This window comes from Phodopus roborovskii, unplaced genomic scaffold (assembly GCF_943737965.1).
Source record: "Phodopus roborovskii unplaced genomic scaffold, PHOROB, whole genome shotgun sequence".
Classification (NCBI taxonomy): Eukaryota; Metazoa; Chordata; class Mammalia; order Rodentia; family Cricetidae; genus Phodopus; species Phodopus roborovskii.
The window spans coordinates 18,381,581-18,405,048 of record NW_026126571.1 but is presented as its reverse complement, the minus strand read 5'-3'; the positions used below and the strand labels follow the sequence as shown (position 1 = coordinate 18,405,048).

Here is a 23,468-nt window from a genome sequence, read left to right as displayed (position 1 = left end):
CCCCCTATCCTCTCTTGCCTAACTATTGACCAATCAGCTCTTTATTATATCAACCAGAAGGTGCCTGAGGCAGGTGACACGTCTTTCATACAGCATGATCAACAATAAGTCTGTGTGTCTTTATTTCTTTATTTTATTTTTTAGCAGTGTGTGTGTGGGGGGGGGGGGGTTGCTACATTCCATGGTATGTTGGTGGTCAGAGGACAGCTTGTAAGAGTATTCCCTTCTTCCAGTGTGTGTGTGTTGTGGTATAGAACCTGAGTATTCAGGCTTCCATCTTAACGCTTTTTTTCCCCACAAGATAGAATTTCTCTTATGTAGTCCTGACTGTCCTGGAACTCACTATGTAGATCAGGTTGTCCTCAAACTCAGAAATCTGCCTGCCTCTGCCTATGTGAGGACTGGGATTAATTCAGGTATAAATACAGATTTTGAAAAAAAAAATTATAGATTTCCACTCTATGAAATAAAACATATACTTCTTATTTTCTTCTATGTTATTATAATCCAAGCTGTTCTCCAATATTTTATATTTTAGGCATGATTGAACATGGCCTCAGTGACTGTTCTCAGTATAGACCCCGAAAGAGTATGTCTGAAGATGTTGGGCTTCAGGAAAGTAATAACCCTGCAGATGATTTTATTTCTGAGTCCACCTCTGACATTTCAAATACCAGCTTGGGAACTGTCACAAAAGTCATTTCAGGAAACCATGGAGGAGACACTGTCCTCCAGTTGGAAAAGCCTTGTTTCCAAGTAGAAGATAACAACAACAAAGAACAAGAACCCAGTGATACTGGCCGCTATCTGAAACTCCCACCTCGTCCATCTCCAGAGTCTTCAGAAAGTGACTGGGAAACTTTGGATCCTAGTGTTTTAGAGGACTCTAGCTTGAAAGAAAGGGAACAGATGGGGTCAGACCAGACACACATATTTAAAAAAGACTCTATGCCCTCAGACAGTCCTCCAATTACTGTACAACCTCAAGCTAACACCAGGCAGGTGGTCCTGATACCAGGACTCATTTCTGGTTTGGAAGAGGACCAGTACGGCATGCCTCTGGCCATCTTTACAAAGGTAAAATGCAGATCGTTTATTGAGGACATTAAGTGTGTGAACGCATTTGAGAGTCTAAAAATTGTCCTTGAAAACTGAAAAATGTATGCTGAATGCATAGTGCTGTTAGATCTGTGACCGTATTTAAAACTATGGGGAAAAAGCTCAAAGGGAAAGACTTTTGAAGCTACTGGGTAGTGAGGCCAGCAGTCACTGTATTCAGTCCATTTTTGACTATTTAGACTTCTCTTTGAAAACAAAGAATGAAATGAAATCCGTGTGAATAAGAAGTCTAGACAATCCTGACTGAACTTTAAAGTTTGTACTAAAATACTGTGCTTATAGCCTGTAACTCCAGCTACATAGTAGACTAGGCAGGAAAACCACTTGAATCTAGAAGTCTAAGGCCAACTTAGACAACATAGAGAGACTATCTGAGAAAAAAAGAAATAATTCTAAAAGCTTCCATTTTAGAACAAAAAAAATTGCTTAAATGTCAACTTACATAAGTATACATATTTATACTCATTAAGAATATATGGATTTTATATACTTAATTTTGCTATTTTTTTAGTGTAAAATTATATCCCAAAACTATTTAATCATTTTATGACAAACCATTCGATCCAGGTATCATGGTGTATACTTGTAATATTAACGGAAGTATATCTTCTAAATAACTAAGCACAATGTAATAAATCAAATTAAGTCTTTGATTCAAAATCTTATGTCATTGGATATAATTTTTTAACATCAGTCCTGCATTAAAGATGGTACAATAAACCAGTAACAATGATTCTAAGATATACCTGAGGCTGCTTCATTTGAAATGGTTTTGGTTTTGTTTTTTCAAATTATTTAGGAAAAATTTACCATTGCCATTTGTGAATTATTTTTCGAAGTGGAACAGGAAAAAAAGTCCATTTCAATTTTTACTATACACATATTATTGTCCTATGTGCTAGTTATCATAAATTCTTTCCATCCTCAAAATATAAATATGCCTTCCAAGTAATTAAAGCCTGTTTTTTCTGTGTACATTATTCATCTTTTATTCATGAAGTAAAACATACATGAAAACCAAAAAAGGGTAGGAATAGTGATTGAATGAAAATTGACCTAAAGTGCTCAGGCATTTTAACATTTGGCCTCCCATTGACAGTTGCATTTGAGGTGGTGGAGCTTTGCTGGAGAAAGGGTGAGACTGGGGTGGGCTTTGATATTAAAAGCTTCATACCGCTGCCTTTCCCACTTGCCATTGAACGTGTGAGTTCTCAGTTTCTTGTTCCTGTCACCTGCCTTAGTCATGGTGTTTTATCACAAGAGAAAGTTGTCCTAACTACTTTTCTGCAGCTAAATTTAAAGTAATAGACTAATGTCTGACAATTTCAAGGCAACGTAATACTGAATCTGGCTTTGTTGTTATTGATAACTCTTATGCAGATCTATGATGAAAAAACAGTAAGTAGGACAGAAATACATACAAAATGTACAATTTAAAATAAACCAAGAAAGTTAATGATGCAGCCAAAGCTTATGCTAAAAGAGTTAAGGAAATTAATGTCATTAAGGAGAGGCCTGCTCAGCCCTACAATAAAGGGAAGGATGCCCTCGGACAAGATTCTACCCAGCTAAGTTTCAGACTTATGTAAGAGGTCCTAAGGCCTTTTCTGCTTTAAAAAAGCTCTGCTGCTTAATGTAATTAAGGGAGCCAGAGTTCATCCTAAGCTGGCAGCCAAACTTGACAATGATATCCACGGGGTGCTGCCTTTAGAAGTATGAAGGAAGGGTCGTGGATTCCTCCTCCATGGCTTTAGAGAGTTTCTGAGGTTGGCAGCCTATATGAATGGATCTGTGAAAATTAAGTCTTCTTTGGTGTGGAAACCCTGAGCCAGAGCCATAGCATATCTGCCAGAGAGAGCTGCATACAGGGAGTGAAACCAGGCGAAACGTGTTTATGTTACAGGCTGCAAAGCTGGAGAGGCAGAGCCATCTAAGTCTTTTGAAATTAAAGTGCACATCATCAGACATAGAGCTTCAGGATTTGAAGTTTTTCCTATTGGGTTTTAGTCTTGCTTGGGTCCAGTATTTCCTAACCGTGCCCCCTTTTCTGCCTTTTGGAGTGGTAATGTATATTCTGTGCCAATCTATGTCAAAAGTTTTGATTTTACAAGGGGCTATAATCAAGAGACTCCCTTGAGAATTTACAAAAGACCTTAGACTTTTAAATAATGTTGAGACATTGACAGTCTCTGAAACTTCACAAGCCAGGTCTCCATTGTCCACATTGCTCTCGTATTCACTTCTAAGTTCCCACAACAATTTATTAACACCTGAACACTAAATAGCTTTTGTAGCCCAAAGTTTCAAAGTCCTTCTGTTATCTTCCCCCAAATCCCTTGAACCTCCTACCAGTTTCTGTATTAATTAGGGTTTCTATAGCAACGTGGAAAGGAAAGGGTTCATTTCACTTTACAACTCCTAGGCCACAGTTGATCCCTGGGGAAACCGGGGCAAGAACCTGGAAGCAGGACCTGAAGCAGAAGCCATGGAAGAATGCTGCGTACTGGCTTGTGGCATTTCAGAGGAAATTTTGAAGAGTCCCTTAGGAACTATCAGGGCCATTTGTTATTTTGAGTAAAGAAATGTAGATCTGATCATCTGGGGTGAGGAATCCTCTACAATTAACAAGAGGCCAGAACCACTAAAGTGAAACCTTTACTTTAACTGGGACAGTTGATAGTGGTCAGCTGGAGCTAAAGAATCAGCTGTGATCAGAAAGAGACCAACAGCAAGCTGGGCAAAGTGGCCCACGCCTTTAATCCCACCCCACTGGGGGCAGAGGCTGGTAGGATCTCTATGAATTCAAGGCCAGTGTGGTCTACAGAGCAAGTTCCAGGACAGCTGGGACTGTTAAACAGAAATACGCAAACACACGCACACGCAGGCAAGCACACCTGAAAGAGACCAACATCATCAAGACAAACAACTGCGAAGCTTTTCGTCTGGGTCAGCACACAGGGTGTGGTCCAGAGCAGGACAAGGCTGTTGTGCTGTCCACTAAACTTGGTAAAGTGTAAGACTCCCAGATGGTACTGGTTTTCATACCATGAAGGGGATGTGGAGAGTAGCTGGGGATTAGCACTACGTAAGAAGCAAGGAAAGGCCTCTAGTGGATGTGCGTCCTCAGGTAAAGGAGCCCCATGACTGAAGAGGTTGTCAAGTTGAGACTTAGCATTGTATGGCGGGGTCAGAGTCCCTGAAGAGAGCTGCAGAGAGGCTATTTATTGGTGAAGGTGCAGTCCATTTGTGGCAGAGACACCTGCATTTTAGAAATCCCAGTAATGTGGTAAGCATCAAAACTAGAGCAATTGAGAGGCTATAAACATACTGTGTGTGCCTGGATGGCGGAGCCAGAGCAGTGGGGTGGCTCAAGCCCTTTGGAGGTTGAGAAGATTGAGCCCCAGTTGTCTGACACTGAGCTTTATACACTGTGGAACCGACCTAGGTTTTCTTTTGTTTAGATTGTCTAGACCTTTATTTCTCTTGGAATAAGAAAGTCCTTATCTTGCTTTTTTTATTTTATAGGAAACCACAGTTATGAGCCTTTAGATATTTTAAGGAGACTGAACTAAAAAAAAAAAAAAAAAAAAAAAAAAAAAAGTTGATTTTTAAAGAAAACTTGGACTTTTAAAGTATTGAAATGTTTTAAAGACTGATGAACTTCTTTTATGTTCAGTTTATATTGTAATAGTAATAGATCTTGGCGATGAATAAGAAAGGAAGGCTTATGATTAATAAGTGATATGTTTGTGTCAAGTTGACAAGGGACCAAGTGTCCTCGTCAGTTTTTGTCAACTTAACACAAAAAGGAAGAGGAAATCTTAATTAAGAAACCAACTCTCTATGATTGGCCTGTGAATATTCTGCAGGGCATTTTTTTAATTAAACATTGACGGGGAGAGCTCAGTAGTCCATCATGGGTGGCTCTATCCCTGGGCAAGTGGTTCTAGGTTGTGTAAGAGCAGGTTGAGCAAGAAGCCAGTGTAGCATCCCTCTAGGTTTCTGCTGCAGTTTGTCCCTCCAGCTTCCTGCCCTAATTTCACTCAGTGATGGATTGTGACCTGAGAGTAGTAAGGAGAAATAGACTCTTTCCTCCCCAACTTGGCTTTGGTCACGGTGTATTACCACAGCAATAGCAACCCTTAGTAAGAAAATATATGTACATATGCTGTAGCCCTATTGTGGCCGACTGTGAGTGTGTGCTGGAAAGCAAACCCAAAGTGCCCTGCAAAGCATCGGGTGATAACCGCCGAGTTGGCTCTCCAACCCAAGATTGTGATTTTTTTTTTTTTTTAAACTGGCACTTTCTCCTGTGTCTTTCAGAGCACTTTTTATCAGGAGGCAAATAAACTGAAGAAGGATTTTGGTTTTGAGGGTCAAGTTACTGAATTAAAGTGGTGTGAATGTTGTCAATAAACCATGTTTACCTGATAGATTTATGTTCTTTATGCTGGTACTGACTATGTGATAGGCTTACAACTTTACTATGATAACTAAATCATTTTTCTTCTTGACTTTATCTTTTATTTTGTGTTGAGTAAAACCCAATTTGTTGCTTTATCACACTCCTAACTACAAATACTAGTCCTTTTTGTCAGTAACTTTGGAAGATGAAATGTTCTTAAAACCACATTGTCTTTAAGCTGTTTTCATCCTGAAGTTCTTTTAGATCTACTTTTCTCTTACACGTGTGAGATTTCTTTTGCCCGTATGTATATGTGTATATTCAGTGCCTGCTCAGGTCAGAAGGTGTTAGATACCCTAGAGACACCCTTGGGTGACAGGGTTGAGAGCCACCATGTAGATGCTGCTAATAGCCTGTGCTCATTTTTTGTTTGGTACTCAATCTGTAGACTGGGCTGGCCTTAAATTCAGAGATTCACCTGCCTCTGCCTCCCAAGTGCTGGGAACCCCTGGGCTGCAGCCTGTGCTCTTAACGCTAAACCAGTTCCTCACCTTAGTGTTTGAACTTGGATAAGACTAATGCCACGTCATCAGTCTTACAGACCAGTTTTATTATGTAAACACTAGAGGTAATAGAATGCCAAATGTTTGTCTTAACTTTTCCTGAGAGCTGATTTAAGAAAACATACAGAAGTAACAGAAGGACTGAGGAAATGATGAGTCTAGCAGCAGCTAGCAGCAGGGTACCCATGGAGTGGCAGGAAGTAAATTGTGGGTACCAAGAATGGCAGAAAACAAAACTTTACAACAAATGCGTCTGAACTCATGTTCTGCAGTTTAATGAGCAGAGGAACTGGGGGCGGGTGAGGAACTGAAAAAGAGAGAGAAGTGTTTTAAGGTGTGAAAATTTAGAATTTAGTATTGAGTGTCTTCCATTTCCCCCTGATTTTGTACTGGAATTGGGCATATTCTGGCATAGTTAGGGTCTGACTGGCTAGAAAGGACTGGGATCGCTTTCTGTCTAATGTGGCATGTGTCGGCTTTCCTCTCCAGGTGCAAGTCATTTAGTATAATCAGTTGAGGTAGCGTAAAAATTGTGATTAGAAGTTACTTCATTATAATTGCTATTTGTACATTTAAAACAAAAAAAATGTAAATAATGGAATATAATTATCTCAGCCATGCGTGGTGGCACATGACTGTGACCCAGCACTTTGGTAGCTGAGCCAGGAAGATCCTTTGAGGCTAGCTGAAGATACATAGTAGGACCTGTCTCAGAAAATAAAAACAAAGTCACTTAACTGCTCAAATTATAACTGAATATATAGAGTTTTTAGTATGTGTAGTTGAAGGGGAGATGAATGTTCCATTATATTTTTCTACCTTACTCTTTTTTTTTTTTTTAATCATCCATTGGCGGATACTTTCTTTGATCCCACTGCTTTGCTATCATGAATACTTCTGAGAATATGGATATGCACATATCTCACTGATATCTGCTTGGGATTTTTATTTGTTGTAATTTGTGCATTAGTGTATATTAGTCATATGTGATAAATGTTCTGCCTTTTTTTTTGTCTTATTAGTTTATGCTATTTCAAATACAGATGCTAAGTTGTCCTAGATAAGTAGGAAGCCAGGTGTGGGTTTAGGTGTGAAATCTTTTTGGAAAAAGACCTATATTCTCCTGCAACCATATTCCAGCACCTCCCAAAGACTTTAGCTAAATTGAGCATCATGGAAAGAAAAATAATGACACTATATTAAACTCTTTTGAACTTCTATCAATATAATATTTCCACTAAGTTCAATAGTAAAATGGTCTGAAGCACCTGTAATAAAACTTTCTATGGACTGAGGATATAGAATGTATGCCTGGCATACACACAGTGGATTCAACTGCCAGAACCAGAAAGAAATGTTTCCTCATCATGTCTCTGCCCATCCACCTTCTAGAATGTCTGCGAACATTACCAATGTCTTATTTCCTTCTTTCGGTATTTTATGGCATAAGGAAATAGATTCTTGTGGTTCTGCTTCTTCCTCCAAACTGAGTGGTGCATTGGTCCATGAGGGTGGAGGGGACAGGAGCAGGGAATGGGGTTTAGAAAGTTGTGTTTGCAACAGAGACAGCCCTCAGAGAAACAGACAGCTTTGGTGAATCTGCTGTTTTATTGCAGAGTACAGGAAATATATAGGATTGGGGAGTCTGGGGACAAACCCCACCATAAGGCTTCATATGTGACAGCAGGGTCCTGAAGCAATGCTCCTGGCACAAGTCTTAGTTGCCATATGTGCGTCAGTGGAGGTTGTAACAGGGAACTGTACAAGGGTCAGCCTAGAGATAAAGCTGGCATCCAGGCTTAGAGACAGCTTTCAGACAAGGTCAGTCCTGTGGGCTCAGGGACATTCTCTAGATAATGGCAGGTAGAGAACAGGAATTCTCGTTGGTGGAGGGTGGGGGGAGTCCCCATGTCACTGAGCTTTGAAAAAGCTGCCAAGCCATGATAGACTACAGCCTCTGACCAGCAAGACCTTCCCACTGATTTTCCCTACGCCTTTTACACAAATAATAGCAGTCTGTGCTCATACTTTTCTGCCCCTTGACTACTTTTATATGACATTCTTGAAAGTTGAGCTCATCATTTTTGATGGCTTTAGAATGTTCCATTATATGACTAGAAATGTATTCTTCCCTTCATGAAGCTATGAATCCTATTTACAATAAACAGTGCTCTATTAAACAACTTAAAAATATATCAACAGATGAGCAGGTGTAAATTTAGGTAAAGTACTGGGTAGAGAGATGTGTATGTGTTTTCAAGACAAGGTTCTTTGTAAGTAGCCCAGTCAAAATATTCACAGAAAGGAAAATGGAAAATAGAAACTGTTGCTGAAAGATCAAAATAGGTTTTTGGTATGTGCAATGATTTATGTACAGCATGAAGCTACAAATAAAATTAAACAGCACTGCCCTGCATTCATGCACAAATCATTACCACTGACCACACCTTTAACTCTGGGGATTGTACTGGGTTGAGCTTGCTTTTTTGTTCGCTTGGTTTGCAGACTTAAATGCCTGCTGAGTGTATAATTTTAAGGCAGTGCTATTTCAAATGGAAATTAAACACAGATACTGTCAGTGTAATTTGAGCTTCAACTAGTTTGTAGCAAATATTTTGACATTTTTGCAATTTGATAATGAACGGATGCTATTCTCATTTCTCATTGCATGGTGGTGGTCATGTACAGATACATGTTTTAAAATTCTTAACTGCTTCCTATGACATAACTTTTCTTTTTTTGGTGGGAGATTTTCGAGACAGGGTTTCTCTGTGGTTTTGGAGCCTGTCCCGGAACTAGCTCTTGTAGACTAGGCTGGTCTCGAACTCACAGAGATCCGCCTGCCTCTGCCTCCTAAGTGCTGATAGATAGCATACTTTTTAATGAATGTAATGTTTTTAATTAACTAAATCAAAAAAGTCAGACTTTATTTAAATTGGAACAAAACCAAAGTGATCAAGTGAGACAGCCTTGCAGAGGTTTGAGTCTTGTAAAGAAAATTAGTAAATCAGTAACTGGACTTGATTGCAGTCAAGGCGAGACATTCATCCGTGAATATCATTTTATTGAGTCAGAGATTAACTAGACAGGCAGGGAAGAATGGACATTTTTCTACTCTTTGCTCTTCTGCTTTTAGCTTGAAAAGAGAAGTAGCTGTTTTTTTTTTTTTTTTTGACTCTTCTGTTCTTTTCTGTTGCTCTTATAATCCACAGGGATATCTGTGTTTGCCTTACATGGCGTTGCAGCAGCATCATCTTCTCTCTGATGTCACTGTCCGGGGATTTGTGGCTGGAGCTACTAACATCCTCTTTCGACAACAGAAGCACCTCAGTGATGCCATTGTGGAAGTACGTTTGTCTGAGTATATACTTGGCCTGCCAACTCACTTCTTCCTTTCCTAAATGTAATTGTGAAGCTATAGTAACAGCACTAATAAAGAAAATAACGTTTGCACTACTCCAGTAATTTTAATTATATATTTTTGTTTGTTTTGGGTTTTTGTTTTTCTTTGTTTTGTTTTGAAACAGGGCCTCTCTGTGTATCCTGCCCTGAAACTCAGAAATCTGCCTCCCAAATGTTGGGATTAAAGGCATACTTCACTGTGCTTCCTTACTTTATGTGTACTAACTGATCTAATTTTCCTAACAGCCCTATAAGATAGCAGCACCTAAGGTACACAAGTTAAGTTATTTTTCCCATTATCAAACAACTGATAAATGCTTGAGCAAGGATTCCAGCCTGAGTAAACCAACCCAACATGGTCTCAGTGCCTTATTAAAATGTGAAATTTTCAAACTAATTTAAACAAATTTCAAACTAATTTATCCTGCTTAATATGTTCCTTATGTTATGGAAGTTCAGAGTAGATATTTGATACCTTATCGACATATTTAAATTTCTTGCTGTTGTTTTTGTGTTTTTGAGACAGTTTCTCTGTGTGGCTTTGGAATCTGTCCAGAAACATGCTCTGTAGCCCAGGCTGCCCTGGAACTCACAGAGATCTGCCAGCCTCTGCCTCCTGAGTACTGGGATTAAAGCTGTGGGCCACCTCTGCCCAGCTATATTTAAATTTTTTAATTACTCAATTAATTTCACAATTTTAACATCACTAAAGCTTTTATAATTACTGACAGAAAGTTTATACATTGTGCGAAAATGGTTGAAATATAGCAAATGAAAAGTCTAAGATTCAAAATTATATTTATTATCCCAAATTTGAGTGAGGGGGAAAAACATTATATACCAAATAAGAGGGTACAGTTGAGAGAATCACAAAGTGCTTTAACTTTCCGACGTTGTTTGATAGATGTTTTATTACCTCATCTAAAGCTAACATTTGGGGGTGAGTATACGGGTACAGCAGTTGCTAAGTATGCCTGAGGTCCTGAGTTTAATCACCACAGCTAAAGAACGAAACAGAACCTTGCAAGGTAGTCTTTTTGTACAGTATTTGAAATATATTGAAGTATACATGCCCTCAAAATGGAAAAATTTAAAGAACTTATAACTAAGCTTGTTCTTTTCTGTGTTAATATAAGGGCAAGTTTCATTGTGTATATATCTACGTTTCCCCAAATACTTGCACTGCCAAATATTTTTAAAAGTATGAATTACTTTTATAGTTCAAAGTCATGTTCTTATTTGCACATGTATCTTTTTAAGTAAGTCATGTTTTTTTTTTTTTAAGTATACAAGTGCTTATTTTGCCTACACATATGTATATGTGTGTACTGTGTGCACACTGGTGCCGGTGGGGGTCAGAAGAGGGTGTCACACTCCCCGGAACTGGAGTTAACCATGCATATAAGCAACCACGCAGGTGCTGTAAAACAAACTCAGATCCTCTCTAAGACAGCAAGTGCTCTTGGCCACTGAGTCATCTATGCTCCTCTGCCTGTATTTTCTAAAAATAAAAAAGTCATTTTTTATAAAAGTAAAAGTATATAGAAACCTGTATGTAAAAGTATGTAAAAACCTGTCTCTTTCTTAGACTCGTCTTTGAGAATACTGTTACTCATATTTTCTTTTTATTTCCAACTTTTTATTTCCCAGTTTTTCTTTTTAAAGTGTGACATGGATGTCTGTGTGATTGTCCCAGCTCTGACTTGTACCTGGGTACTCTTGTAGGTAGAGGAAGCACTGATCCAGATCCACGATCCAGAACTTAGGAAGCTGCTTAACCCAACCACAGCAGACCTAAGGTTCGCAGATTACCTAGTGAGGCATGTGACTGAGAACCGAGATGATGTCTTCCTGGATGGCACAGGCTGGGAAGGAGGGGACGAATGGATCCGGGCCCAATTTGCAGTCTATATCCATGCTCTGCTGGCTGCTACACTGCAGTTAGGTAAGAAGCAAACAACCACATTTCTTCCCATAAATTTTCATGTTCTGGTGTTTATGGATATTTTGAGTTGCATAAGAAAGAGGTATTCATTGTAGAAAATCACCCCTTATTCAAATAGACATAACAGCTCTGACATTTTGAATACTTTATCTTAGCAAACCTTTTTCTTATGTTTTGAACTTTGGTTTTATGGCTTACAGTAGCCTTTACAAAAGTGAGTCTATGTAAGCATGTTTTCTGACTGTTACCCTTCCTTGTGATAGAGACATCAACATGTGTTAAGACAGTACTGATTGTTTTCACTTCAACTTGGATGCTGATTATTTTGTATCAAAGGAAATGTCAGTATTTGACAATGTTTATAAACTGCTTATGCATTTTTAAGTTAACTGAAGAAATATTTTAAAGGAATTATTGCAAATCATTCTGAGTGACCTTCAAAAACATATATTTTTTTTTTGTTAAATGGTTAAAATAGGCCAAGTAAACATATATTTCAGGTTAAAACTACTTTATTCTACTTAGAAAATAATATGAACTTGAAGTGGAGCTTTGGAACCCTAGAACTCTTGACAAATACTTGTAGACTTGTCGCAAAAGTACATTTTAGAATATTTTTCAGTTGTCATTACTGAAAAATTATATTACTTTTGTTTTAAATAGCAGTGAGGTTCATTTAACTTGCAGTTTGCCTTGTTATAACCTGTGAAAGTGCGTGTCCACACTGTCATGAAGAGGGTTTGCACTTGAGTCATCGGGGCTTTCAATCGTTACTCTCACTCCCATCTGCCAGGGTGGGTTAAATAATCTTGTGCCAGGCGGTGGTGGCTGCGGCACTCACCTTTAATCCCAGCACTCAGGAGGCACAGGCAGGCAGCCTGGTCTACAGAGCAAGTTCCAGGGCAGCCAAAGCTACACAGGTAATATAATAATAGTAATACATGTAAGGTCGAACGTCTGTTCTGAACACTATAGCTAATACTCTTTTTATTATTATTATTTATTTAAGGTTTTTCTATGTCCTGAACGCGCTCTGTAGATTCACTCTGTAGGCTAGCTTTGAACCCAGAGATCCACCTATGTCTGCCTCCTCAGTGCTGGGATTAAAGTCATGCATCACCACTACCCAACTCATTTTATAGCTAGTAATTAAGTTTTACCTTAATAGTAATCCCAGACATTCCAATACAGAAGATAGAATGTGGGGGGGGGGATGCCATTAGCTTGTTCATCCATATGGTTGAGAGGCTCCAGCTGTCTGGTTCAAGTCCATTCCCCAGCACCATCAGGAGAGGAGAATTAGCTGCAGGAATATCTTGTGGAAACATACCTTTAAGCTGTAGATGCAACTGTCTCCTAGCCTTTCCTAGTAAAAGCTACTTGCATTTCATCTTCAAAGTAAATAACATAGCCAGCCATGGTGGCACATGCCTCAGTTAACACCTACCTGGACAGAAGAAAGCCGAGACCAGAAGGGTTACAAGAGTTTGAAGCAAACCCGAGTACATAGCAAAACCTTATCTCAAAAACAAAACAGCAAACGTGAATGCCTGTGTGATAAATGTGAGGCAATAGCTTTTTGGATCAGTCCCTGCAAGCAGAACAGTGCTCTGCATTGACACTTCCCCATGGTATCAACAAAGGCAGAAGCTAATTTAGCATTAATGTGAAAATCCTGTGTTAAGTATTTTTGACTGTACAATGCTTGGATAATCAAGAGTGACGCACCAAATATTGAGACAAGTCCAAACAAAGGAAACGTGAGTAAAGAAGCAGTTTACTTGCTTGTCTTAACTCTTCTGACATTTGTGAAGAGATTCTAACTGTTTATGCCAGTAAGTCTACTTAATGTCAAGTCTGTAGTTTTTGTTCAGTAAGTAGTATAATCTTTGTAATGGTAAGGAAAACATGAAAACATTTTGGAGTTGTAGAGAGCCTTGGAAAAGGTTTGGCTCAGTTCTCTTATTTTCCACTTAAGATGAAGTTCTGAGTGATTAAGTGACTTGCCAGTGGCTACATAGCTTCTTAACAGAATTTCCAGAACTAAACTTAAGTTTGCTGACACCTGTAGGCTGTGTCCCCACTTTGTGGGAGTGGGACTTAATACTCTGCTTTCACCCTTTATGGTTTTAATCTTTGTGCCCAGATGGCTGTGGTCCAGCTCAACTTCTTTAAACCATTTACTTGGCAGATAATGAAAAGATGTTATCAGACTATGGAACGACTTTTGTTGCTGCCTGGAAGAATACTCACAACTACAGGGTATGGAACAGCAATAAGCACCCAGCACTTTCAGAGATAAACCCAAAGTAAGTACATCCTCTAGATGGGTGGGATGGAAAATGGCTGCTTTTCAAAGAAAGTCCTTTGTTATTGAGACAGTCTCACCATGTAGCTTCTGCACACATGTCTACCTCTAACAGAAGATAGAGCTCAAAACTGTTGAGTCACTTCTAGAGCTTATATTAGGAATGATGTACAGGGCCCCACTGTCAGTTTGAGAACACTGTGTCCGCTTGTGTCCCCCAAAGAGGTTACTGACAGTACCTGTGACTGCTCTTTGCAGCATTATTGATGATGTACTCTTAATCTAAACTTAAACTTTGTTTTACAGCCATCCTTTTCAAGGCCAATACTCAGTGTCAGACATGAAACTCAGATTCTCACAGTGAGTACTTACAGAGTAAGGGGAAATTATTCTGTCTGAGTATGTGCCATGTGTTTCATTGTCAGTTGGGTTTTTTTGTTTGTTTTGTTTTTTGTTTTTTGTGGTTTGGTTTTTTTTTTTTTTTTTTTTTTTTTTTATCTGCTTGATGGTCTTGTGTTTCAGAGAGTAACCCATTTGATAACATGCTCTCAGAAAACCATGTCTGAAAAGGAGATACGTCTTTATGCCCTCACCTCCTAGCTCATTCTTGTGTTCTTTTAGTACATTCTGAAATTTACTCATAATAATTTTGCTTTTTATTTTCCCAGTACTAATTTGGGATGATAATAGAGTATTTGGTTGTGGGTGTTCTCAAATGTATGAGATTTTTAAAAATTGTATTTCTTTCCTTAGTTCTGTTCAGAACAGTGAACGTGGCAAAAAAATTGGCAATGTCATGGTTACAACTAGCCGGAATGTGGTACAAACAGGAAAAGCTGTCGGTAAGGCACACTCTCAACAGAGACTGCTGTCACATGTATCCATTTCTCTCTTCAATGTGTAGGTCATTAAAATAAAGTTATAGACATTTGTGGATCATATAATACAAAGGGAATTTTAAAATTGTCAGTCTTAACCAGGCGGTGGCTCACAACTTTAATCAAAGCGCTTGAAAGGCAGAGGCAGGTGGGTCTCTGTGAGTTTAAGGCCATCCTGGTCTACGGTGTGAGTTCCAGGACAGCCTCCAAAGCTACAGAGAAAAACTGTCTCAAAAAAATGTCAGTCTTAAAAAAAAGGAAGGCAATTGTGTTTTCCAAGTGGAAGGCTAAAAGAGACACTGAAGCAGTGTCTTCACTGTAGATTCACAGGAACTGAAAGGACAAAGGAAGCTTGTGAATAATTTTATGTCAACAAACTTAACATAGATGGACAAATTCCTTGAAAGATAAAAACAAATAAGGAATTTAAAATCAAACTAACCCTGGTTCTACTGAAGAAATTAAAACCTGGTTGAAGGTTTCTAACTTATCCACATCCAACATGAGTTGCTTTTAAATTCTTTCTTTCTCTTACTTGGTCCCTTCTTTTTGTTAAGGCAGTATCATTTTGTAGCCCTTCTTAGCCTCTAACTCTGGATCCTCCTGACTCAGCATCCCAGGTGCTGAGAGTACAAGCTTCTCTTTGAAATTCTCTTAGATGTTTAAGGAAGAAATAACACAAATTATATACAAAACCTTTCAGAAAGTAGTGAATGAGGTAACACTTTCCACCTCATTTTATGAGGCCAGTATTAACCAGATACCCAAAGCTAGATAAATCATAGCATGTTACATATATCCTTCTGTGCCTAGCATTTTGTTCACATAAAAAAATTTTTGTGTGTGTGGGGGGGCTCTTTTGAGACAGGGTTTCTCTATTGCTTTGGAGCTTGTCCTAGAACTTTTTCTGTAGACCACGCTGGCCTCAAACTCATAGAGATCCATGTGCCTCTGCCTCTTGAGTGCTGGGATTAAAGGCTTGCATTACCAACACCCAGCCACTTAAAAATATTTTAAGAGGATATTCCTTGTTGAATCTGAATAAATTCTTTATTTCCTCTTCCCTCCCTTTCTTTTGTCTGTTTGTTTTGGTTGGTTGGTATTTTCAGTTTGGTTTTGGGTTTTTTGTTTTGTTTTGTTTTTTGATATTATTGTTTTGAGACAGGGTCTCACTGCATAACTGTAGCTAAATTGCAACTTGTTATATAGACCATGATGGTCTTGAACTCAAAGAGATCTGCCTGCCTCTGCCTCCAAAATACTGGAATTAAAGGTATGCACCACCACACCCAGCTCCTGATTTCTATATTTTTAACCTGTTATTTTGATCCAGTTTCAAACCTAGAAACCAGAGTTACCTTTTCACCACTTTAACCATACCTAATAGAAGAAGCAAGGGAAAAGTTTGCTTTAGTGTACAGTTTTAAAGGGTGCCTACAGTTCGTCGGCAAAGCTGTGATGGAATTCATAACAGTGTGAGCACGTGGCTATTCCTTTGATCCTAGTGGATTAGGAAGCATGGAGCTGGAACTGGAAACAGATAAAATCCCAAAGCCTCACCAAAGAACTACCAAAATAGCACTACCATGCAAGGACAAAACATTCAAACATATGCATAGTCATCTTGGTAGCTAACATTCTTTACACCTGTAGAAAGATAGTGAAAGGACTCTATGAACTCATTTTAAAAGGCATAGAACATATAGCCCTACTTTTAAATTCATTTTATTGCCAGAGGAATGGGATTTGATATATGTGTGGTTGTTTATCGTCCTTTTTGCTCTTCGATCATTTCCTCTTCCCCCCAGATTTCTCCTCATATCTATTGTCTCTGCCTGCCAGCCCTGCCTATCCTTTCTCCTGCCTCACTATTGGCTGTTCGGCTCTTTATTAAACCATCAGGTGTTTTAGACAGGCAAAGTAACTCGACTTCTCAGAGTTAAACAAATGCAACATAAAAGACTGCAACACATCTTTGCATCTTTAAAACAAATGTTCCATAGCATAAACAAATATTAAACCTTAAAATAACTTTCCACATTTCCCCCTTTTTGTCTAAATAAATATGCTGAGCATTGGTGGAACATACCTTTAATCCTAGCACTTGGGAGGCAAAAGCAGGTGAATCTCTGTGAGTTCTAGGCCAGCCTGATCTACGGAATTACTTCCAGGACAGGCTCCAAAGCAATACAGAGAAACCCTGTCTCCAAACAAAACATAAATAAATAAATGAAAGGTTGTAACTTTAGCATAGTAAAACTACATGCAACAAAAACAGTTATCAAGTAAGAATTACACTTACAATATCTGTCCATTTGTAGTTAGCATAGTCAGAGATATAAAGCATTATCTAGCCTATCTTAGTGAATCCAAAGTTTTACACCTAGTATACTATCATAACTAAGGAAAACTGTAATTATAACTATCTAGTCTTTAACTCCAAATACTCCAGAAGAGTATAATATTACCTGAATAAACAGGAAGAACATTGCAAGCAACTTCCAAAACTCTAGAAATGACAGAGACATCTGCCTGCCTGGACAGTCACCCGAAGTTTCTCTGCAATTTTGGGAAATCCATCTTCAGCCTAAGACCTACAGTATCTGGCAGACTTTTCAGTGAAGCAGGAAATTTGAAGGACTGTCCAACCTTGCATTGGCAAAGTTTGTCAGTCAATTTCCTCTGTGTCCTGCAGACTACCTGGCAGACTTGTGTGAAGCAGAAATTTTGATGGACTGTCCTGCCTTGTTTTGGCAAAGCTCAACAGTCTTTCCTGTGTGTCCTGCATGTCCAGTCTGCACAACACATTGTCATTAGTCAAAGGCAGAGTGATTTCTTTGCCCAGTGGCTTACCTTGCCACATTGAGAGCAAACCCCATAACGATTTTCTTCAATGCACATCATTGTCTCTGAAGTAAATTGGTACTGCCAGGAGCAGATGTGTCTCACTATTATTTTTAAAAAAAAAAAAAAAAAAAAAAAAAAACCTTAGATTAACAAAGCATTTTAAATGCTATGTTATGTAGGTCTTTGAAGTGTGTGAAAACCATTTGTCTAAAATATCTCTATATGATCTTGAAAACATTCCTATAATATATTTACAAATTTGACTGCTATAGGTGACTACTAACCTATGTTCTTGATATCCTAAATAATTTATAATAGGTTTCAAAAACTGTAACTTTACCTTGTATTTGTAAATGAACTGCATAGGTGCAAAACCTTAAACAAAAGTAGAAACCTATGTACAGTGTAACAAAAATATACTATATTCCTGTAAGTGATAGCAAACATCCACAGCCCAACAAATAACCAAAGACCATCCACACCCCCCAACTCTTGCGAATGTGGGCATTGTTTTCTCCAAACTACTTCCTGGTGTCTGTGGGTGAAGGCATCTTATAGGAGTCCCTGAGAAAGTTTGAGATAATGGCCAAGTCCTGGAAAGGCCAGCAGTAACACCCGTCAAGATTTAGGAGGCCTTCCTTGATCAAACCTGATCCATATTATTCCTGAAAGAATCCACAACCTTTCATCTCCAGTGGGAACAAAACTCCAAAGCTTTTTTTTTTTTTTAATTTCCATTTGACAAATACTTTTTTTTTCTTTTTACAAGTCAAGGTAGACCTAAAGTATCTTAGTTGATTCAATTTTGCAGTACTGTAATGAGGACCTCCGAGTTCCAGCCTCAGTGTCCTCTCAGGGGCTTACAGCCACCTCTAGGGGCTTACAGCAAGCTGGTAAGGCTTGGCTAAAACGGTCTGCAGGTGAAGGGAAACAAACAGGCTCACATACATTCCTTGAATGGCTCTTTATTCTTCAAAGGGTGCAGGGGGTTCCACATCCCATAAGGCTTCCCGTTTATATACCCCTTACATGTACAATTAGCAATTCTCTGACAATTGCAAAAATACCAGGCATGCATATCTCTGAGAATCAGGAAGGCAGATAAAATCTTGAGAAAAGCAGGCACCTCACATCTCAGTGGGTATGTGATTTGTGCGGTGTCTAGGCAAAATTCAAGAGGTGGATGAAGGGTTAAATGGGATCACTAAGAAGGGAGAAAGTGATATTAGTACATGAAGCTACATTTATGTGGTCAGTTACACTGGAAATCTATAACTGATAAATGTAAAAGAAGGAACATTAGAATTTTTTAATGTTTTTAAAAGGAAGAATCACTATGTATTGGGTCTCACTTTCGCTTTCGCGGTAGCTGGAAACAGCATCAAGAGTAGCCATGGTGACTCGTATAAACTGTAGAAGGAAAATGGACCTTGATCTGTATTAGCATTTTTGCCAAATGCTAGTGAATTCTCCCAGGACTAGATCAAGGGGAGAGGCTATGTGAGAGCCAGAAGCTGCAGCTTCCAGCCACGCTGTGGGCTGATTGTCAGAGCATTGGTACCGCTGACACTCTGGTGAGAAGGGACTCCTTTCTCTGGAGCTGGCTAAGCAATCAGATGCTTTTACCTGAATCTTAGGAGTAAAGACACAAACAGTTTCCTAGATTAATTAAGGTATTATAACAGTAGAATTGAGTACAAAATATTGATAGCTTGTTAAGGTAGAGCAGGGGCCAGTAGGCTGCACTCTCAAGAGTTAGCTGTTAGAGGAATCGGTGCTGTCCAGTCCTGCTTGTCAGTGGGAGCAGACATGCCTGTCTCCTGCTCAGTCCCTGTCTATTGAAGCTCTGAATGTGGTATTTGCAAGGCTCCTCTCCTTGTCAGGTGCCCTGCCATAGGAGATAATTGTAGGAGCTATCCTTTAAGTTAAGTGGCTGTGACTATGAGAACAAAGGTTTCCTTGACTGTGTGAACACTTTCACACCAGGGCCCCACAGTGTGGGAGACAGTTACATAGTTTACAGAACAACAAGGAGTAGTGCCCAGTAATTGATTAATACACTGCTGGGAGACTATGAAAAAGGAGGAGCACTATGCTTTCACAAGGGCTTTACCGGGATGACTGTGACTGTTGAAAAGACAGGTATCCCCAAGGCTTTGTAAATGGGGTTTCTCTCCAGTGGAACACACTGGTGATAATTCTCATGGGTTAGCCTGGTAGATTTGTCAGTTGAAATCTCACTGTATGATATTGTGGACTGCAGCTGTACTGTTCACAATCCCATGTCTCCTAAGCCACTGTTGTTTGCTTGTCAGCATACAGAAAATTAAAATCAGCCAGTACTATATAGGATCCAGACTCCCTTTGTATTTCCCATCTTACATGGCGTTTTTCTTTTATAGTACATTTACTCTCTTTAAAAACTTAATTATTTTTAAAATATTTACTTCTATGACTGTCCATACCTTTACTTTCTTTCTTAAGCCTACACACATTGAATCCTGTCTATACATTTTTCCATCAGGACCTCTTTTGCTGCATGTCTAGTCTTTTTTGTCTGCATGAGCAAAAAAACTGCTAAGCAGTGAGGCTAGGACCTCTGTGCAGATTGAGTATCTGGCTTGACCTCCAGGCCAATCTGTCAGGAACGTTTTGTCATTTAAGATTCCCTCTTTCAGGCAGTGGTGGCACACACCTTTAATCCCAGCACTCAGGAGACAAAGACATGTAGATTGCTGTGAGTTTGAGGCCAGCCTGGTCTACAGAACTAATTCCAAGGCACCTAGAGCTACACAGAGAAACCCTGTCTCAAAAAACCAAGAAAAAAAAAATTTCCTTCCTAGACATGTCTAGGTTTGTGTTTAGTTGATAAAAAAGCAAGCAGCATGCCATGGGAGTCGGTCTGATAACCAGGTGTCTACCACATGACAGGTAGACAGGAGAATGAGCATGTATACATTAGACAAAAGGGGACATAAGCAGGAACAGGGATGGATGGGAGTGTGATGGGCCATCACCACTTAGAACAGCCTGGAAATGTATAAGTCATTTATTTCTAGAATATTCCATTGAATGTTTACCTACTTTAATTCTGAAGAGTTAGATGGCAGGGAACTCAAATTCAGGACTGAAGCCACAAGATAGGGAGGACACTTGCATTTGGTTTTCAGTGTTGCTGCTGCTGCTAATTAAGTCGCAATAGCAGCAACTCAAATAATTTCACATTCACAGCAGCTTTGAAGAGAATATTCTTTAAAACAACAAAGACTTGAGGCCTGCAGGGTTCTGTGTTTCTTGGTTTAATATACCAGTTTTAGATTTTCTTCCAGTATAAGAAAGTGGTTACTCAGCTTTTAAGGTACATAGATTTTGTATGTGTGTGAGTGTGAGTGTGTGTGTGTGTGTGTGTGTGTGTGTGTGTGTGTGTGTGTTCTGTATGAATATGTGCAGGTGTGTGTGTTTGTGAGACCATGAAGGCTAGAAGCATTGGATCCCTAGGAGCTAGAATTAAAGGTGGTTTATGAGTTAACTGATACGGGTACTAAGAGCCTAACTTAGGTCCTCTGGAAGAACAGTAAATGATCTTAACTCCTAAGACATTTCTGCAGCCCCATGTTGGACTTATTAAACAAACTCTTCAGATAATTCTGATTCACAGAGTTGCTAGTGCTATGTCTATAAAATACTGTTATTAACCCCTACAAAGTACCTAATGTTCCTCCTTTGGTTACAAATTACTTGGTTGTCTTTAAGACATTTCCATTAAAAGAGTTATTTTGAACTGAAGATTTAAATGGTATTTTAGTACCTGTTTCATTTTACTGTGTTTCAGTGATTTACCCTTATTCATGGTTGTTGTGTTTTCATTGTGTCTTAACAAATATTAAGTATAGGCCAGAGGTGTGGTGCAATATTAAAGCACTCCCTAAGTTCCATTCCCAGCATGTAAAAAATTAAACCTTTTTATTAAGTTCATATAGTTTTCCTTTTGTTTTTCCTCACAGGCCAGTCAGTGGGAGGCGCTTTTTCCAGTGCAAAGACAGCTATGTCTTCATGGCTATCTACTTTCACCACATCTACCCCTCAGAGTCTTCCTGAGCCACCCAACGGGAAGCCCTGAGGCCAACAGCAGAAGTTGCTTTGTTCTCTAAGGTGTAATGTTCCCTCCCCATCTGTTGCTCCCAGGGTCTCCTCTATCTATGGGTCCATACCCATGGACCAAGATAGCAAAGTGTTTACATGGACAGTTGCACTCTGTCTAAATGAATGTTGCAGGATGCTGAACACATGAATCACAACCATAGCAGGACTAGATTTCCAGGTTGGGGGTTAAATTGACTACTTTTACTTCATTCTGAGCCTAATTAATGTACACAATTGAACCTTCTAGTGAATTTTAAGTTCTGAAATTGTACATTTGTTTACGTAGAAATTTTAATATGTATATTTTGTTCTATTTTGCTGGTTAAATATTTAGATGACCATTGTAATTTATATTGACTAAAATTAAGTTATATTGCTATCATACTTTCTCTGAAGTTAGCCCTAAAGTGTACCTGTAAAGTACAGGGACTATGCATTCCGGCCTACATTAACTCTGCTGTGGGAGTGGGGCATGGAGGGAACCTTCTACCCCCAAACACATTTGCCAGCTCATTTCTTCCCAGAGCTGTGAAAGTCAAGAAGGGAAAGCTCTGAAGATGAGTTGCCATTTTAGATGAATTTCTTCCTGACAAAGTCGGTGTGAGGCAGCAGAGATGCCACTGTGCTTCCCTCCTGCTGGCCGTGACCATGCGGGGGAAGAGCAGCGGTGGCTCAGCAGCACTGAAGGGCTGGCACATACATGTCAGTAGGGCGGTATTCTAATAACCCGCATGCTGGCATGATCAGCTCCAGTTATGTTGTAGTCTTGATCAGCACTTTGGTATCTAAAATGTGTGCCTTGTTTCTTTGTGTGAATGGTTGCCCATTGGATCTCATTGAGCCTTTCAAAGGTACTTGGCCTTCCTACTTCCCTGACTGGAAATCCTCCTTTAGTCAGATCTACCACCTTTAAAAGAAAAACAGGGTGACCAATAAAGGTTAAGTATAAACCCCAACCTAGCTCACATTTGGAAAACTAAGAAGTGGGCCAAGGGAATGATTTAGTGAGTAAAAGTGCTTAATGTACAAACGTGACAACCTGATTTCAGATCCCTGGGACCCACAAAAAAGCCACAACTATAATCCCAGTGTTCCTATAGTGAGATGGGAGTCAGAGTCAGGATAATCTTCTGGAAGTTCACAGGCCAGCTAGCCTGGAGTGTGCAGTGAATTGGCAGAAACAAGAGAGACCCTGCCTCAAAACAAGGTGTAAGGAAAGAACCAGCTCTTGAAAATTGTCCTCTGACCTCTGTGTGGGTGGTGTGTCACTGTACATGCTTACATACTTCTCTCTCTCTCTCACACGCACGCGCACACAAACACACACACACACACACACACACACACACACACACACACACCTTCAATGATAGAAATGTAAGAAGCAAGAGAATGAGTCCAAACGCATGTCATGAATCATTTGTTTGGTAAAGTGTAGCCAGTGTCATGTTACTACAGGCAAGAATTGGTCAACCTCTCAAGATTTGTACACAGCTGGAGTTCATGTGTTTGTCATCTATAACTTTCATTTGTTTTTCAGGGGATCCTTAATAGGTGTTCTCAGGGACTACTTTTGGGGAACGGCCTGCCTTTTTAGTAACAGAAGACATGTAGAATAATCATTACATCTACATATTATTTACAAGCATTGGGAAAATAAGGGGCCTGATTAAGGACACTGATTTCATTTATTCCTTATAATACACTAAAGACTATGAAAAGAACATAGTCATAATCTAATATCTTTAAAACTTCACGATTTGTACTTACACACAAAACCACAAAATACAAGCTACTTTCAATTGAGCATAATACCTTGAGAGAATCCAGTGAGAATAAATTGGCTAATGCAAGATAA

The 23,468-nt window shown here is 39.2% G+C and overlaps 1 protein-coding gene across 1 annotated transcript in view; it reads left to right on the top strand.

Annotated features, from left to right (window-relative positions):
- Nucleotides 1-22,256, top strand: part of Avl9 (AVL9 cell migration associated) — a 42,485-nt gene extending 20,229 nt beyond the window's left edge. The window contains exons 10-16 of the mRNA XM_051203169.1: nt 539-1,077; nt 9,300-9,434; nt 11,215-11,434; nt 13,626-13,743; nt 14,049-14,102; nt 14,496-14,584; nt 21,472-22,256. Of these exons, the coding sequence (XP_051059126.1) occupies nt 539-1,077; nt 9,300-9,434; nt 11,215-11,434; nt 13,626-13,743; nt 14,049-14,102; nt 14,496-14,584; nt 21,472-21,587 (1,271 nt within the window). The 3' untranslated portion in view covers nt 21,588-22,256. The remainder of the gene's footprint in view (nt 1-538; nt 1,078-9,299; nt 9,435-11,214; nt 11,435-13,625; nt 13,744-14,048; nt 14,103-14,495; nt 14,585-21,471) is intronic.
- Nucleotides 22,257-23,468: the final 1,212 nt, after the last annotated feature.